The sequence below is a fragment of the Plecotus auritus genome, assembly GCF_963455305.1.
Source record: "Plecotus auritus genome assembly, chromosome: 7".
NCBI lineage: Eukaryota > Metazoa > Chordata > Mammalia > Chiroptera > Vespertilionidae > Plecotus > Plecotus auritus.
Window position 1 is genome coordinate 56,155,341 of NC_137774.1, and position 17,206 is coordinate 56,172,546.

The following is a 17,206-nucleotide window of genomic DNA, read 5'->3' on the forward strand; positions in this document are numbered from 1 at the left end:
ACACAGGGAGAACAAAGGGTAAAATATTTAACTGCAGCAGTGTTTGACTATATTCTGTGCAGTGAGAAAACCTGAAGTCATTTTCAAGGTCCATCATTTCTTACTTCTTTTCAGTCAGGTCAGAAACTTTAGAAAGTTTCTAAGCTTTCTAAATCTCCATTTTCCGGCTAATGAAAAGAAAATAGGATTCCATCGAGTCTCCTATCTACCTACTCCAGGACTTCTGTGAGGATTAAATGAGATGAGGCATGGGAAAATGCTTCACAGACATTTAGTTACAGTGTAAAATGTTTCCACCTGGCTATAAAGCAAGTCGTGTTCCTGGGCTGAAGAAACTCCAAGGAGGCTAGTCACTAGGGAGAGGAAGCCGGGCGTTGCTATGTGACATCATTACCTGGTGCCCATAGTGACCATTTCCGGGCTGGGCTGGGCTGTGGGTTGTATTTTGCGCCATGGGGTCTAGACAGTGTCAGCTGTGATTTGGTGGGCTGTCGCTCCAGGGTAGGTGGCGGGACCTGTGTCCTACTTGAGGGAAGCCGAGTGTTGCATTGTGGGCGCCAAGTCTGCAGTGCCATTTCTCTGTAAATGGCCATTGCGCGTCACGGCAGCTCCTGCGTTGAGCATTTGCCCCCTGGTGGTCAGTGTGTGTCATAGCGACTGGTCAGACGGACACTTAGCATATTAGCCATTTTATATATAGACTAGTGACCCAGTGCATGAAATTCATGCACATTAAAAGGGAATTAATTAGAGGAAATATTTTAATATTGCTATTTGCCCTTTTCTCTATAATAGAAGTATTAGAGATGAAAGAAAATTAGTAAAATGTATATGAAAATCTTCCTCCTGTCAGTCTGGGGTGTGCCATAGGAACCAGAGTCAAGTCTCCGCTCACCCATGTGTGCCTCGAAATCACACGAGACCCAGACCTGGCCAGCCCCACCCCCATTGGTCTAGATCCGGACCTGGCCGGCCCCACCCCCATCAAGCCCTGCTGGGTGGGGGGACACGGCCTCAAGTCACCTAGCCCGGCACTGGGGCGGGGGGCACGCCTTGAGGTCCCTGTCAAGCCCCATGGGTGGGGGGCGTGGCCTGAGGTCCCCCATCAAGCCCCACATGGCAGGGGGCATGGCCTCAGGTCCCCCAGCCTGGCACCAGGGTGGGGTGCGCGGCCTCAGGTCCTCTGGCCCAGCGCTGGGGGGGCGTGGCCTAAGGTCCCCCAGCTCGGCACCGGGGCGGGGGCGCTGCCTGAGGTCTCCCGTCAAGCCCCGCTGGGTGGGGTGTGCACCCTGAGGTCCCCTGTCAAGCCCTGCTGGGCGGGGGATGCGGCCTGAAGTCCCCCGTCAAGCCCTGCCGGGCGGGGGGCACAGCCTGACGTCCCCCAACCTGGCGTTGGGACAGTGGCACAGCCTGAGATCCCCTGCCCTGGCCCAGCGCCACGCAGCCTCAGGTCCCTGCTGATTGCTCCTTGAGGCTCTTTACAGTAACTCGGCCTCCACTGTGGGTGCAGCCATCTTGTGTTACGGGATCCCTGCGTCTGCTGTGGGTGCATCCATCTTTGTTACGGCATGATGGTCAATTTGCATATTCGCTCTTTATTATATAGGATTCTTCAGTTTCTTTCATCCATGTCTTATTATTTTCTAAGTATAGGTCTTTTACATCCTTGGTTATATTTATTCTGGAGTATATATTTTTTCAAGCAACTGTGAATGGGATTGCTTTCTTCCCTTTTTTTTTTTTTTGGAAAATTGATTTGTTTTAATTTTTTAAAAACAAAAAACACAACATGACATCAAAGTATGTTTTATGTCTACACGTCAGTTATATTCAGACATTGTAAGCCCACACACAGTTTCCTGCCCAGAGCGGGCAATTAAAATGAGATGCACAAAGGCAAATGCTGAAGACCAAAGCACCAGCTGTGAGTCACAGTCTTCTATTCAAACACCCAGTGCTGCCCTAGCTAGTTCGGCTCAGTGGATAGTGTTGGTCTGCAGACTGAAGGGTACCAGGTTCGATTCCGGTCAGGGGCACATGCCTGGGTTGTGGGCTCAGTCCAACGTGCAGGAGGCAGCCAATCAATGATTCCCTCTCATCATTGATGTTTCTCTCTCTCTTCTCCCTTACTCTCTGAAATCAATAAAAATATATTTAAAACAAAACAAAACAACACCCAGTGCTTTTCATTTCACAGTTTGTTAAAGGGTTTTACAGGGAGTTCTTTAAGATCCTCTCCTTCAGACACCAGGTGTCTTCAGGGACACACAGCGCCATGGTGTGGTTCCGTCCAGCAGGCATACGAAGTGGTTTTACTTTTGTCTCTTGGTAGCGCAGAGAAGCTACTGCTCAGCCAGATCCTTTAGTCATCAGTGCGGGAAGGAGAGGGAAGAGGAGATGGGCGTCTTCCTGAGGGTGTGCTTTCAGAGTGTTAAAGCCCACATAGGCCACTACAGCGACTAGTGCTAGTAATCTTTTCTTAGATGATAAAAAGGAAATACGTAAGGACATAAAAATGGTCAAAAGATTCTTTCTGCAGGTTAATGCTCCCCTCCAAAGAAATAATACAAAATGAACATGTAATGGGGAGGTGGCTCCACTGGATGTGTCAGTGCAGCCATGGCTGGCTCCCCACAGAAAGAAGTGGGGAGCAGGCACTAAGGTGTGTTAGTAATGTGAGTCGTCACCAGGTGGGTCATGGCCGCTTATTTGAGGCCTGTCCATCGGCGCATGCCTGGTGTTTTCTGGCTGCCCTCCTCTGAACGCATTCAGCTACTATGGGAACTACAAAGGAAGGAAAAATATACTTATCCCGAGATTCGTGTGCTGGGGTTTTTAAGCACCCTGTCTTCTGTGGATCCCCAGAATGTGGCTATGCCAGGGCTGCTGTTTCCCAGCCAGAGCCCTGTTCTCCAAGGGACCTGAGAAGCAGAGTGCATTGGTCCTGGAGCCCTCAGGAAAGGGGCGGGGGTCTCATTGGGTGGAACACAGGTGGCCCAAAACCTGGGGGTAGGGCGGGGCAATTCCAGAGGTGGCAGCAGGCGATGTTCCCCACAGCCAGGGGGCCTGGGGCAGGGTAAAGTAGCTGCGGAGGCTGCTTCTGCAGCAGGAGGAGGAGAGCTCCTGGCAGCCTGGGCCAGGCTCTGCTTGATGCCAGACTCTGTGGTTCTGTCTTTTCCTTTTCCTTGGGCTGCCTGGGACCTTCCCCATGGCACGTCGTGGTGACAGCCATTGACCATCAGCTTAAAGGACTGCCCTGCAGCCACTGCGGCAGCCTGCCTTGTGGCAAACTGCTGTCTGCACCATGGCCATCGTCCGGATATCCAAAAGGGTTGGGATGACTTCTGAGGTCTGTCGCAGGAATGGACCAGCAGCATGCAGTGGTGACAGTCTTGTCCTCTGGCGGGTCAGATGAGGCACTGTGGAAGCCTCCTAGAAGCTGGCAGCCACAGGGTCGGTGACTCCGTCCTATCGGTCTTCAATGCTCCGATCATCAGCGGTCCACTGGATCCATAAGCTTCTCATGTCTGTGTGGACTCCTCCTCTCATTCTCCTTTCACCCGGTCAGGCATCAGCTCTGTGGCGGGGTACTCCGAGCCCAGCTCTGGCGGAGCGGGCACTGCGGCCTGTGCTCTGACTGGAGGGACACGTGCCCACATGCCTGTCACTCTGAGGTGCATTTCGTTTCTGTCATGTCTGACCAGGTGCAGACACACACGCCTTCCATGGTGACCTTCGACCTGGCAGACACCGGGGCCACAGTCGCGGCCGCAGCTGAGATCCTGCAGTGCTTCGGCCATGTGGACGTGCTCATCAACAACGCGGGGGTTAGCTATCGTGGCACCATCCTGGACACCCCCGTGGACGTGGACAAGAGAGTCATGGAGACGAACTACTTTGGCCCCATTGCTCTGACGAAAGGTAACGTCTTAGATGAAAGAGAAAAGGACATGTTGGTTTTTGTGTTTTTACTTCACTTGGTTCCTTGTTAGCCAAACGTTGCCTGACCTCCTCCTCTATTTCACCCTGGAAATGTGCTGTCATTTACAGCTTGGATGCTTGCTTTCCCAGACTTTTAAAAAACATCTTTATTGATTTCAGAGAGGAAGGGAGAGGGAGAGAGAGAAACATCAATGATGATAGAGAATCATTGATCGGCTGCCTCCTACACACTCCCCACTGAGGATCAAGCCCACACCCCTGAGTATGTGCCCTTGACCAGAATTGAACCCTGGACCCTTTGGTCTGCAGGCCAGCACTTTATCCACTGAGGCAAACTGGCCAGGGCAGCTTTTTCAGACTTTTATCTGCATTTCCTTTATCTGCTTTCTGGTCTTAAGTCAAGATGGTCTCCTCAGTGGCACTTCATTTGTAGAGCATCGTCCCCTTTCCTCTTGGGGGCGCTGTGAAGCCTGCAGAGTGGAGATGTCCTTGTGCCTGGCCTGGGCCCCCTGGAAAAGGAGGGCCTGCTGCCCAGAGAAGCTCCGTGTGCGAGCTCTGTCTCTGCCTCCCTCTGTGGGGTCTGTGGGTGCAGGAGGCCCAGAAGTTCCCAGAACATGGTCCTCGCCACCCTCCCCACTGAGGGCTTCACCGTGCACCTCCTGGTGCCATGAAATCTAATGCAAGGTCGCCTCCTCTCGCGGGGGGTCGGGGGGGCTGCTACCAGAGGAAGTCCTCTCCTGAAGCCCCGACTCTCCCCCCAGCGCTCCTGCCCTCCATGGTCCAGCGGCGGCGGGGCCACGTGGTCGCCATCAGCAGCGTGCAGGGCAAGATCAGCATCCCCTTCCGGTCTGCATGTGAGTCTCCCCTCCCCCTCCGGGTGGCTTTCTGTTGTTTTTTCCTGAGGCTGGGAAACTGCTTCCACCAGGACTCAGCCTTGGGAAGTGCTTGGTGCAGAGTGAGCAGCCTCCTCAGTGCCCTCCTGAGTGGATGCCTGGGTTCACGCAGGCCCAGCTCTGCTCCTTGTCCGCTCTGCACCCCAGTCTCCATCTGCAACGTGGGGGCGGTTGCCGTCAGCCCTGCAAAAGCTCCAGGAAGGGCGCTGGCCTGTGAGCTGCTTAGTGAAGTCGGGGGCAGCCACGCAGCGTTCCCCAGGGTCGTCAATCCCACGTCCTCCAGGTCCTGTCGCCTCACGTCCCTGGGGTTTATGCCTCCAGATTTACTAACGCCCAAAAATGGAGTCCCACTACGCATACTGTTTTGTGGTTTGCTCATTTCACTTGACAATATATCTTTCTACAGTAGCATACAGGGATTTACCGAATGCTTTTCAGTGGATATATAGTGATTCATTGAATAGATATATGACATAATTGAGCCATTTTCCTGGGTACTTCATTTTCCCCTTCAGTCTGACCATTTACAGTGATGCACTGCATTGAACATCGTAAATACTTGTATCTCTAGGCACGCAGGGAGGGTTTGGTAAGATGAATTCCCAAAAGTAGAAACAGGTTAGGACCAAATGATTAAAACTACCAAATTGACTTCCAGTTCACACTTCCACCTCCATGGATGCGAGTGACTATGCCAGAAATTTGAGATATCATTTCATTAATCTGTCTGCCATCATGTACCACCAGCAAGCAAACTGAATCTGGGTTTTTAAATTTCTCTAAAAAATATTTTTATTGATTTCAGAAAGGAAGGGAGAGGGAGAGAGAGATAGAAATATCAATGATGAGAATCATTGATTGGCTGCCTCCTGCACGCCCCCCCACTGGGGATGGATCCCCCATCCCCGCATGTGCCCTGACTGGGAATTGAACCTGGGACCCTTCAGTCTGCTCTATTCACTGAGCCAAACTGGCTCGGACAGAGTCTAGTTTTCTTAAAAGATTTCAGAGGAATTTCTGTCCCAGTAACTCCTTCCTTTGCTCCACCCTCTGGAAGTAAATACTTATAACCGACCCCTCTGCTCTCACCACCTCCCGTGCTGGGCTGCGCCTGCCCCCCACGAGCCCAGGAGCATGGCTGGGCGGAGGCTCACTGTCCTTTTTTTTTTTTTTTTTTTTTAATATGGAATGCTTCACAAATTTGCGTGTCATCCTTGTGCAGGGGCCATGCTAATCTCTGTATCGTTCCAATTTTAGTATATGTGCTGCCGAAGTGAGCACCTCACTATCCTTCTGCACCCAGCTTGCTGCTTGGTTCTAGTTGTATGTCCTCAGGCAAGTTGTTTGACCCTCATTTCCCTTCTTGTAAAACGAGACTTACAGCCATGACGTGCCTGCAAAGCTGTTTGCAGGGAAACGAGACTTGGAGGTGAAAAGCCCCTGTGAATTGCAGAGCCCTGGCCCACACTTGCTTCTGGGTGGTGGTCTGGTTCAGGGCCAGTGGCATCGGACAGCCATCTAAGGTTGCCCGATGGCCCGGGGGTGACGACGTAAATCGCAGATGGTAAAGCACATGATAAACTGTTAATCATAGGTACATCAGAATAAAGGATGTTCCATGTTCCTGGTACAAAATTATTTCCAAACTTTACTTTGATGTAATCTGAGTTTTGTTCTCCACTTGGCCTGTGACTAAAGGAGGGCATAGTGGTTGGTCTGGGCACTGTGTAATGACTAGACTAAATGTGGGGGCTTGGCCCATCAGTGAACCCTGATGAGTAGCAGTCTCCCCCGCTCTGAGCTGCTGTCATGGGGACGAGGTGAGAGGAGCCACAGTGTGCTGAGCAGGTACCTGGCGAGCAGCAGGGCTGAACGCGGCTGTCCCTGGTTTTGATGAGTTGGTGGCCTGGCTGAAGATGCAGTGGAGGCTCAGGAGACTCCTTGCCAGGTGCAGCCTTCTATGTGGGGCCCCCAGGAGGACCCACTCTTCTCAGTCCCAGGGCCTGGCAGCACTCCTGGAACCACGCTGGTGAGCAGTTCTCTCCACACCTGTTCACCAGCTACTCAGGCAGCCCAAGCATCCTGGCCTGCCCCGAAAAAGCTGGCCCCCAGGCCGGGTGGAAGGTCAGAGTTTCTCATGGGGCTCATTTTATTGGCTGATGGACCCCCCCTTTCCTAGGGCGAAAGCACATGGAAGTCTGAGTTGGAGGAAACTGGTTTTCAGTGGAGATGCGCGTTTCCTGACACTGTCCTGTAGGTTCTCTGTCCCCTGTGGAGGACCTGTCCTCAGGCTGTAAGCCAGCTGGAGGAGCAGAGGTAGCTCCGTGGTAGAGGTGGAGCCAGCTGGGTAGCTCTTCCAGGTGAACGCACTGCGTGGAAGCTCATCAATCAAGATACATGGGAGAGCCGGCTGCGGCTTTCATGAGCACATGCCATGTGCTCACTGGAGCCAGCCTCCATGACAAACTTGGGGGGCAGCCCGTGATGGTTCCCTCCGGGCTGGTGCCTTACCCAGTGACTTGTGGGGCGTGGGGCAGGTCTGCGTGGCAGCATGGAGGCCGTCTGACCAGTCTGCTGCCACCAGGTGCAAAAAGCTACTTTAGCAGGAATAACATGAATAGTATGAGCTCATTCTGTAAAAAAATTACATGCAAAGTCACATGTGTGTACATAGGATATAAAAAATAAGGCAGACCATTCACATCAGCTACCTCTGGAGAGTGAAATTGGAAGGCAAGACTTTAACTTCTCGACTTCATATCCTCTGTCCTATTTGAATATTGTACCCATTAGGCATGAAGTGAGGTTTTTTTGTTTGTTTGTTTGTTTGGGTGGTTTTCCTTTTTAAATAAATCTTTATTGTTCAGATTATTACAATTGTTCCTCTTTTTCCCCCCCATAGCTCCCCTCCACCAGGTTCCCACCCCACCCTCTGCCCTTACCCCCCCCCACTGTCCTCATCCATAGGTGTACAATTTTTGTCCAGTCTCTTCCCGCACCCCCACATCCCTTTCCCCCCGAGAATTGTCAGTCCACTCCCTTTCTATGCCCCTGATTTTATTATATCCACCAATTTATTCTGTTCATCAGATTTTTTATTCACTTGATTTTTAGATTCACTTGTTGATAGATATGTATTTGTTGTTCATAATTTTTATCTTTACCTTTTTCTTCTTCCTCTTAAAGAATACCTTTCAGCATTTCATATAATACTGGTTTGGCGGTGATGAACTCCTTTAGCTTTTTCTTATCTGTGAAGCTCTTTATCTTCCCTTCAATTCTGAATGATAGCTTTGCTGCGCAGAGTAATCTTGGTTGTAGGTTCTTGCTGTTCATCACTTTGTGTTTTTTTTTTGTTTTTTTTGTTTTTTAATATATTTTTTATTGATATTTTTACAGAGAGGAAGGGAGAGGGATAGAAAGCTAGAAACATCGATGAGAGAGAAACATCAATCAGCTGCCTCCTGCACACCCCCCACCGGGGATGTGCCCGCAGCCAAGGTACATGCCCTTGACCGGAATCGAACCCGGGACCCTTCAGTCCACAGGCCGACGCTCTATCCACTGAGCCAAACTGGTTTCGGCGTGTTCATCACTTTGAATATTTCTTGCCACTCCCATCTGGCCTGCATAGTTTCTGTTGAGGAATCAGCTGATAGTCATATGGGTGCTCCCTTGTAGTAAATGTTTTTCTCTTGCTGCTTTTAATATTCTCTCTTTGTCTTTTGCTTTTGGCATTTTAATTATGATGTGTCTTGGTGTGGTCCTCTTCGGATTCCTTTTGTTTGGGGTTCTCTGCACTTCCTGGACTTGTAAGTCTATTTCTTTCACCAGGTGGGGGAAGTTTTCGGTCATTATTTCTTCAAATAGGTTTTCAGTATCTTGCTCTCTCTCTTCTTCTGGCACCCCCATAATTGGGATGTTGGTATGCTTGAAGTTGTCCCAGAGGCTCCTTACACTATCTTCATATTTTTGGATTCTTTTTGCTTTTCCGGTTGGGTGTTTTTTGCTTCTTTGTATTTCAAATCTTTGACTTGATTCTTGCGATCCTTTAGTCCCGTGGTCGGCAAACTGTGGCTCGCGAGCCACATGCGGCTCTTTGGCCCCTTGAGTGTGGCTCTTCCACAAAATACCATGGCCTGGGCAAGTCTATTTTTAAGAAGTGGCGTTAGAAGAAGTTTAAGTTTAAAAAATTTGGCTCTCAAAAGAAATTTCAGTCATTGTACTGTTGATATTTGGCTCTGTTGACTAATGAGTTTGCCGACCACTGCTCTAGTCTGCTGTTGGATCTCTGTATATTATTCTTTATTTCAGTCAGTGTATGCTTAATTTCTAGTTGGTCCTTTTTCATATCCTCGAGGGTCTCACTAAATTTCTCAGCCTTTTCTAGAAAATTCTTGAAAAACCTTATAACCATGGTTTTGAACTCTATATCCAGTCGTTTGCTTTCATCCATTTCTTTCATTTGTGACCTGTTTCTTTGTCTCCGCATTTTCGCTGCTTCCCTGAGTTGGTAGAGTGGCTTTGTGTGCTAGGTGTCCTATAGGGCCCAGTGGCTCAGCCTCCCCAGTTACCTGAGGTGGACACTCTTGGTGCACCTCTTTGTGGGCTGTGTGCACAGTCTTGTTGTAGTTAAGCCTTGATTGTTGTTGGTATCACTGGGAGAAATTGACCTCCAGGCCAATTGGCTGTGAGGATCAGCTGTGTCTACAATGGGAGAACTTCTGTGCTGGAGACACCCTTATGAGGCAGGACTTTCTTCAGTAGGGCTTTGGTGCTCACTGAGTCTGCCCCCTGAGTGTGTTTCTTATGGATCTGAGGAGTTTTAATCTGGATGGTCCTACTCTGACCCCTGGGTACACTGGCTCTTGGATCTCCAAGGAGGTGCTAATTTAGCCTCTGCCTGAGGCCACCCAGCAGGAGCTACGGAGAGATCTGCAGATTCCTCTTCTTTGTTTGGGTTTTGGAGGTGCCCAGATGAGGCCCAGCTGTGAAGCAATGCAAGCTGCTGCGGGACCTTGGGCCTTCTTTTGGATTCTGGGTCTGACTCAGCTGCAGTTTGTTAGGTAAGTTTAGATTTCAAAAAACCAGGCCATTCATATGCAAAAGCCTCTGCACACAGATTGGATGGGGCGGAGTCTCAGGGCAGAGCAAACAGCAATGGCTTCCCATCAGCCCTGCCCTAAGAGGCCCCCGGGTCTCAGTGTCCTGCGGTAATCGCTGCAAGCACCTCTGAGAGAAAGCCGCCCTTGAGTTCCGCCTGATGCCAGACAGTCCAATTTCTCCTGGTATGAGTCTGGGTCCCCAGAGTCTCACACGGGACAGGAGTTCAGAGCAGTTGGGAGCTTGTGTCTCCCTCCAGATTGAAAAAGCCAGCCGCGTACTCAGTTGCCAGCCCTCTCCATGCTCGCGCCTCCGTACCTCCACCTTTACTTCCGCAGCTCCTCTGAGTCTGTGTGCTTTTCGCTTCCCTTCTAGTTGTAGAATTTCCACTCAGCCAGCCTTCCTGTGTTTCTGGATGATGTTCATTTTGTCTTTTGGTTGTAGTTTTGAAGTTGTTGTGCGAGGCAGCAATTTCAGGTGTTTACCTATGCCATAATCTTGGTTTCTCTGGGGTTTTTCCTTTTAAAGTGGAATAATTTCTGACTTAGAAAAGTTGCAGGAACAGAAAAGCCCCCATTGTGCCCTTCATGCAGATCCACAGTTGTTAACATTTACATGTTTGCTTCATGTGCTCTGCATGCGCATATGTGTGTATATGAAGTTTATACTTTTTCTTTCCTGAACCATTTGGAGAGAGTTGGAGACATGCCTCTCCTTTCCTCTGAAATACTTCAGGTACAAATCCTAATGGTGAGGATGCCATGTGCTTCTCTAAGGAGATGGGTGTTGTTGTGATACTGTAATTGTCTAAGCATAAATTATAGGGCCAGTTTCCTAAATAAGAGAGCATGAATATGTGGTCTCACCCCAGGCCATGCCCCACCCCAACTCACACCCAACCTTTGGCCACCACCTTTGCAGATGCAGCCTCCAAACATGCAACCCAGGCCTTCTGTGATTGTCTGCGCGCAGAGCTGGAGCAGCACGGGGTCGCGGTGACCGTGCTCAGCCCTGGCTACATCCGCACCAACCTCTCCCTCAACGCCATCGCCGCCGACGGCTCCAGATATGGAGGTGACGCTCCAGTTCCTCTTCTTTTATAAAAAGCTCTTATCTGATGATTGTTTGCTCACTCATCTTAATATATAAAAACCCTGGGTCCATCACATCTGCAATGACCTGGAGGCTTGACCATTTGCCAGGCTGCGCGCGCAGCAGGCGAGCCGGATGAACTGCTGACCTCTTGGAGAGAGGGGGGGGGGGGGGAGGGGGGAGAGAGGCGGGGCTGATCAGCAGTGGCAGTGGCTGCTGGTGAGGCTGGGAGAAGCAGTCAGACATCCCCCAAGAGGTCCCAGATTGGAGAGGGTGCAGGCTGGGCTGAGGGACACCTCCCCGCCCCCCGCCCCCCAGTGCACCAATTTCGTGCACCAGGCCTCTAGTTTGAATATAATTTAAAAAATGAAAACACACTGGGTGTTGGTCATATGCACTACCGACCAGGTAATCTTTTACCCCAAACCACCCACTGCAGTCATCGGGGCAGGACTTGCCGTCTGGAGGGAAGCCCCCGAGCTGAGATGCTGCAATCTTCCAGTGAACCCATCTCAGTGCATTGACGTGAATCTAAAGTGAACAAACCTTAAGCAAACGATGGGTTGCTTGACCCAAGAGGTTCCCTACCCACAATGCTTGAGAAGTAACTGATTTCAGGGCACTCAAAGCAGTGAGCTTCTGGGGTGAGGATGGCGCATCCCTCAGAACCTCCCTCTGGCTTCAGCCGAAGAAAGCTGAGCTGACCTGTCACCCCCAGTGGCCCAGCTGCGGCCCAGGATGCAGGCTCAGGCAGCAGAGACCAGTGGTTGTGCCTCTCAAGTAGGCTGGCCCATGGGGTGTGCTGCTGTGGGAGCCAGCTCTGCTTCCCCAAGCGCGACAGGCCTGCTGGTCCTGAGTGCCCTCCGTGTGCTGCCTCCCTGGATGTGCGCTCACCGGGGCCTCCTGGCCTTGCACGCTCCCCAGTTGGCCTGAGCCAAGACTGCCTGTGCCCTGGGGGCAGTGGCTCTCACTCATGAGGCAAGACAGAGGCATAGACCCAGAGAGATTCATCTTTATATTACTTCTACTTAGAAGAATCTTTTTTTAAAAACTCCCTCTGGAAATTTAAAATAAGCAACAATCAGAAACCTACTATTCTGTTAACAAAAACACAATGAGAACAGATGCTGGTGGGAAGTGCAGGCGGTTTGGACAACGAACAAGCAGTTTCTAATGGTCTGTGACAGTGGCCTCCTCAGTGCCTGCCCACAGGTCCTACTTTTTTGGCAAAATTGTCAGATGACTTAGGGAAGAAGGAACCAGTTTCTGTTAACCAGCCTAACACCTAAACTCCCACAGCTGTCACTAACCCTAACCCTAACCCAGATTTCTTCCTGCTCCATGTGCAGGGAGCACCTGACCCTTTAGTAGTGGGAGTGCATGTGGGCCAGGGCCTTCCCCCACTGGCTGACCTCAGCAGCTGCCCATGCTGACTGATGGCTCACCTTCCAGAGTTATTGGTGCTTTCAAAGGCGCAGATTCTTAAGGTCGGGAAGCCCATCCTTGGCTGTGGTGAGGGCCTGACTCTTACTCCATCTGGGCTGGTCCTAAGCACTAGCAGGCTCCACCTCCCTGTTCCCATGTCCTGCCACAGGTCTCTGACCTGGCTCACACCCTGAGCCATGGAAGGGTCCTCCTGTCCTGGGTGCAGGAGAGTTAGGATGGTGGGTGACACTGCCTCCTGACAGATGGTAGGCGCTGCACGATGGGAAAGCTGGAGAGCTGACCGCACCACGGTCTGGCCCATGCCAGCTCAGCTGGGAGGGACTTGTGTTTCCAAGTTCACGGGTTTCTTTTGTCTACTTTAGTTATGGATGAGACCATAGCCCAGGGCCGAGTGCCTGCGGACGTGGCCCGAGACGTCCTGGCTGCTGTGGGAAAGAAGAAGAAGGACGTAGTCCTGGCCAGCCTGGTGCCTTCCTTGGCCATCTATCTGCGAACGCTGGCCCCTGCGCTCTTCTTCCGCCTCATGGCCTCCCGGGCCCGGAAGGAGCAGAAGTCCAAGGACTCCTAGTGCCAACGCAGGGCTGCTGTCCTAGGTGCTTGTTCGGGTGGAGGCTGGAGGCACACTTCCCCTGCAGAGCCCTGGCCGGCCTGCTGGGCGAGACGGGAACACAGCAGCCACAGGCCTCTTGCCACGAGGCCAGCCCTGAGGAGTAGCGAGCTGGGTTTTAATGCTGAGAACATGAAATAAATGAGTGGACACACGAGCCCTAGTCCTTGAGGGCTAGATAACTGCGCCTCCTTTGGATCCCAGCCTCCGCCGGCTCCCAGAATGGGTTTCCATCTGGAAATCAGCAGACATCCTGACGTTGCCTCGGCTTCTCTGTCCACATCTGACTTGCCCAGGACCACTCGCCTAATGGTTTTGGCAGAGTCCACTTCCCGTCCCCAAGGGAGAAGCCTGTGTATCAGATGCCATCCTTCACACCCATCCCAGGGCCTGTAGTGTCCCCCTTCAGCCCAGCCAGGGGCTAACATGACTGTCACTGACCTCCCAGATGGCACCAGCTCTAGGACCAGAAAAGGATTCCCATTTCCCTGCTGACCTTCCCCCACCCCCAGCCCTGCAGAACCAGGCACCACTCCAAGGAGATGCACTAAGGAGACCACCATCTGTGGGAAGAGGACACGTGGTCCGCGTGTCCTCTGGTGTGAGTTCGGAATCCGGTCGCGGGTAGGGGCTCTTTCTTTAAAAAAAAAAAAAAAAAAAAGAATTTTGATTTGAGAGAGAAAGGAGGGAGAGAGATAGAAATACCAATGATGATCGGCTACGTCCTGTACTTTCCCCACTGGGGATCAAGCCCGCAACCCAGGCATGTGCCCTGACCAGGAATCGAACCGTGACCTCCTGGTTCATAGGTTGACGCCACTGGGCTGGGGGCTCTCTCTACAGCAGCGTCTGCTCCCTGGTGGAAGCAGCCCGTTTGTTGCCTGTGATGGTTGAGAGGAGCCAGAGAGGGTGGGTGCCTGTGTTAGACTTACTAACAATACATGGTTGAGGTTCCTTAGGTCAGCTTCATACCTCGAGTTGAGAACGAAAGTTTTCCCCATATTGAAGCTGACAGCAGAAATGGTGGGTCCATTGTATAGGCTTCCCTGCCTTGGAATAAGTCCCCTAGCACGTTACACTGTTACCTTACACTCCGTCCTAACTGTGGACCTATGGAGCTTGCAATTTAAGCAGCTATTCCCCAAATAAAAATGGCCAGAGCAGCCTGTGATTTGGGTGTTCAAGGCTCTCAAGTTTCCTGAAAGTTGGAGGACGAGGAGTGGATAGACGTGGTGACCTATCCCAGTTCCCACATGCCCAAACATCCATCCCAGGACCCATGGCTGGACCATGGATGGATATAGATGCAACACATGGCTTCTCATTTCCTCAGAAACCATCTCCCTGCCTCCTGACATCGGGAAAAGGCTCCTTCCTGAACGTTCGCATGAGGAAAGAGTGGGCTAGAGACAGCAGTGGCGGCCATGCTGACGCCTGGCTGGTCAGACATACCAATGCCAGCATCCCTCAGGGAGGCAGCCAGGACGCTGTCTCTGTAGAAGGGATGAGAACAGCTCTCCCTGGACATTCCTTGGCTGGTACTTTCTAAAGGGCCCTGTCTGGGTGCTGTCCTTTCCTCTCCATTAAGTAAACGGCCAGCAGCTGGGGCCAATGGGGTGCACTGCCCTCCAGGGGCTGCTCGTTAGCAAGTGCAGGCGCCCTCAGCAGCGGCAGCTGTGTGTGGAAGTGGTTGGTTTGGGAGCAGCTGTGACAGTGGCCTCAGGTGTAGGCTGGGAAACAGCTTGGAGCAGACAAAAAGGGTCTCAACCTAGATATGACACGGGAATCATATTGAAATATCACTGAATGTTTACTTGCCTAACATTCTTTTATTATTTTTAAAATATGTTTTTACTGATTTCAGAGAGGGAGAGGGAGAGGGAGAAACATCAATGAGAATTATTGATGAGCTGCCTCCTGCACGCCTCACCCTGGGGATGGAACCTGCAAACCGGGCATGTGCCCTGACCAGGAATCAAACCTCCTGGCTCACAGGTCGATGCTCAACCACTGAACCACATGGGTTGAACTGCCTAACATTTTTTTTTTTTTACATACGCAGCTCACTGTTTAAGGCCTACTATAGAAACTTTGTATTCTACCGTATAAATAGAAAGTAATAGAATACAAACAAATCCATTAAAACTAGCTAGGTCTGTCTGCCGGGCTCTCGAGTTGGCAGGGTCCGAGGTACCACAGGTGTGCTCGCACCACAGATGCTCTGGCCTCAGCAACTAGGAAGAGGACTAAAGGGCCAGTGGCTCAGGGCTCTCTGATGCCCAGGTTGCACCTAAGCCCTCCTGGGTGTCCCTCCCTGGAGAGAGCAGGTGTGGTAAAGGTCGGGCTTGTGGAGCTGTGACATGGATGGCAGCAAGCACTTGCCTGAGGGTGAGTGCACCCCGCACAAGAGCACCCCAAAGAGGGGAGCTGGGCCAGGCCTGGCCTTTGGCTCAAACCCACATTTGAATGTCTGCCACCAGGGGTAGTGGTGTCCAGTTTATCTCTTGTGTCCTTGAAGGTTGTTTTCCCATCTTTTATTCTTGACTTCTGATGGGTAGGTTGGAAAAGCACAATTCTGACTTAGTTCTGCCTTCAGATAAAGTTCAAAGACATGTTCCACTTTACAAGATTCTTGGTGTTTCACTGGTCCGAGGGTAAAAGCAAGCTGTCCTGTGCTTTTTGCCAAAACCAGAGTCTGAAAACAAAACGGATTGAGTTTTTCCTGACAGAGGCTGTGCACACCTGTGCCGAGGGACAGCAGCTCGTGTGAGGTGCACTGAGGGCGCAGCTGCCGGGCACTCGGCCTGGCTCCCAGCAGCACTGAGAAGAGAGTTTCCCTTCTCCCCCTCAGGGACCAGCTGCCGAACCAGATGTGCACACTGCTCTGGAGGGAGCTGACAGATGGGACCAAGGAGAGAGACCGTCCAAGTTTGCCGGGGTTTGCTCTTCCCTGAAATTGGAGTGAGGCAGGTAGTTAAAACCAGACTCAGGTACTAGGTCAACTGCATGTCCTAGTCACAAACATACACATGGACTCATTCCTGTGGACTTGGCAGAGGCAGCCCACCTCACCTGGCCTCTACTTTCTCTCAGGTGGCAGCGATTTCGTTTCTTCAAGAGTGCTGTGGCCTGGAACGTGAGCATTACCCGTGTCAGCTGTGTCTAGGGGGAAGGTGGCAGAATAGGTACGTCCGCACCAGCAGAGGGCCGGACACCCTGACATGTGAGGTGGCTCTACGGCTCCTTCCCTGCCTGGGGCACCGCTCAGCTAGAGTCTGTGTGCTCACTCCAGCATGGACACCCGACAGCAATCACTTTGTTCCATGCACCTGGCCTCCATTTCTGGTGAGGGCTTCTGCTCAGCAGGCCTGGGATGGCACTGCTTGTCTGCGTCTATCTGCCTCCTGCATGAAATCTGATTTGCAGGCAGGGCATGGGGCTCCCTGTCCAAATCTGGGCTATTACAAAAGCACCTACCATTCCCGCCCAGCAGGCTCAGGGGCCAGCAGTCAGGCAGCCCAGTCATTGTGGGCATCACACAGTTGAGCTGAGGTCTGTCTGGGATCACTGCCAATTTACCTGGTTCCAGTGACCAGACCACCATGGAAACAGTAGTGTTTACCCAACACCATTTCTGGCCCCTAGCACTCAAATGAGTAATTAGTGTCTCTAGGGCCCTTAGAATTAAAGTGGTTTCTCAAGCTTGGTGGGCCATGGGTTCCTTTTATTTTGTTTTTCAATTTTTAATAAGAGTTTATCTGAACCAGACTGACAACACTGCCCAAGAGCAAGATCTCAAATGCTTGCCCCGCCATGGGTCCCTTTCATCTTTAAAGCTTGGGTCTCCTCTAGAAAAATGTCCATCACCGAGGCCTTCGTACAGATCGTCATTGCTCTCCAGTATGACCTTCCAGATGGGCCTTACTCTTTGGAAGAAGTGCTTCATAGCTCTTCAAGGATGGCTGAGAGCAGGTCTTAGGAAAGCTGCCATTAAGGCAGGGGCCCAACTTCTTGGAGGGATAATTTCCATCTACGCAAAGGCTTAGAGGGAATGTGGAAAATGGCACACAGGCCTTTTGGTGTGGGAGCAGCACAGGACTCGGCGCCGCCGAACAGGCCTGCT

The 17,206-nt window shown here is 51.5% G+C and overlaps 1 protein-coding gene across 3 annotated transcripts in view; it reads left to right on the forward strand.

Moving 5' to 3' along the window:
- Positions 1–15,706, forward strand: part of DHRS7B (dehydrogenase/reductase 7B) — an 82,038-nt gene extending 66,332 nt beyond the window's left edge. For 2 of the 3 annotated variants that reach the window (XM_080682849.1, XM_080682847.1), the window contains exons 5-8: positions 3,705–3,921; positions 4,704–4,796; positions 10,860–11,012; positions 12,839–14,265. In XM_080682849.1, coding sequence (XP_080538975.1) covers positions 3,705–3,921; positions 4,704–4,796; positions 10,860–11,012; positions 12,839–13,044 — 669 coding nt within the window. In that variant the 3' untranslated portion in view covers positions 13,045–14,265. Of the gene's footprint in view, positions 1–3,704; positions 3,922–4,703; positions 4,797–10,859; positions 11,013–12,838 lie in introns of all 3 variants that reach the window. The other variant, XM_080682848.1, reaches the window with a different exon arrangement.
- The last annotated feature ends 1,500 nt before the right edge of the window (positions 15,707–17,206 follow it).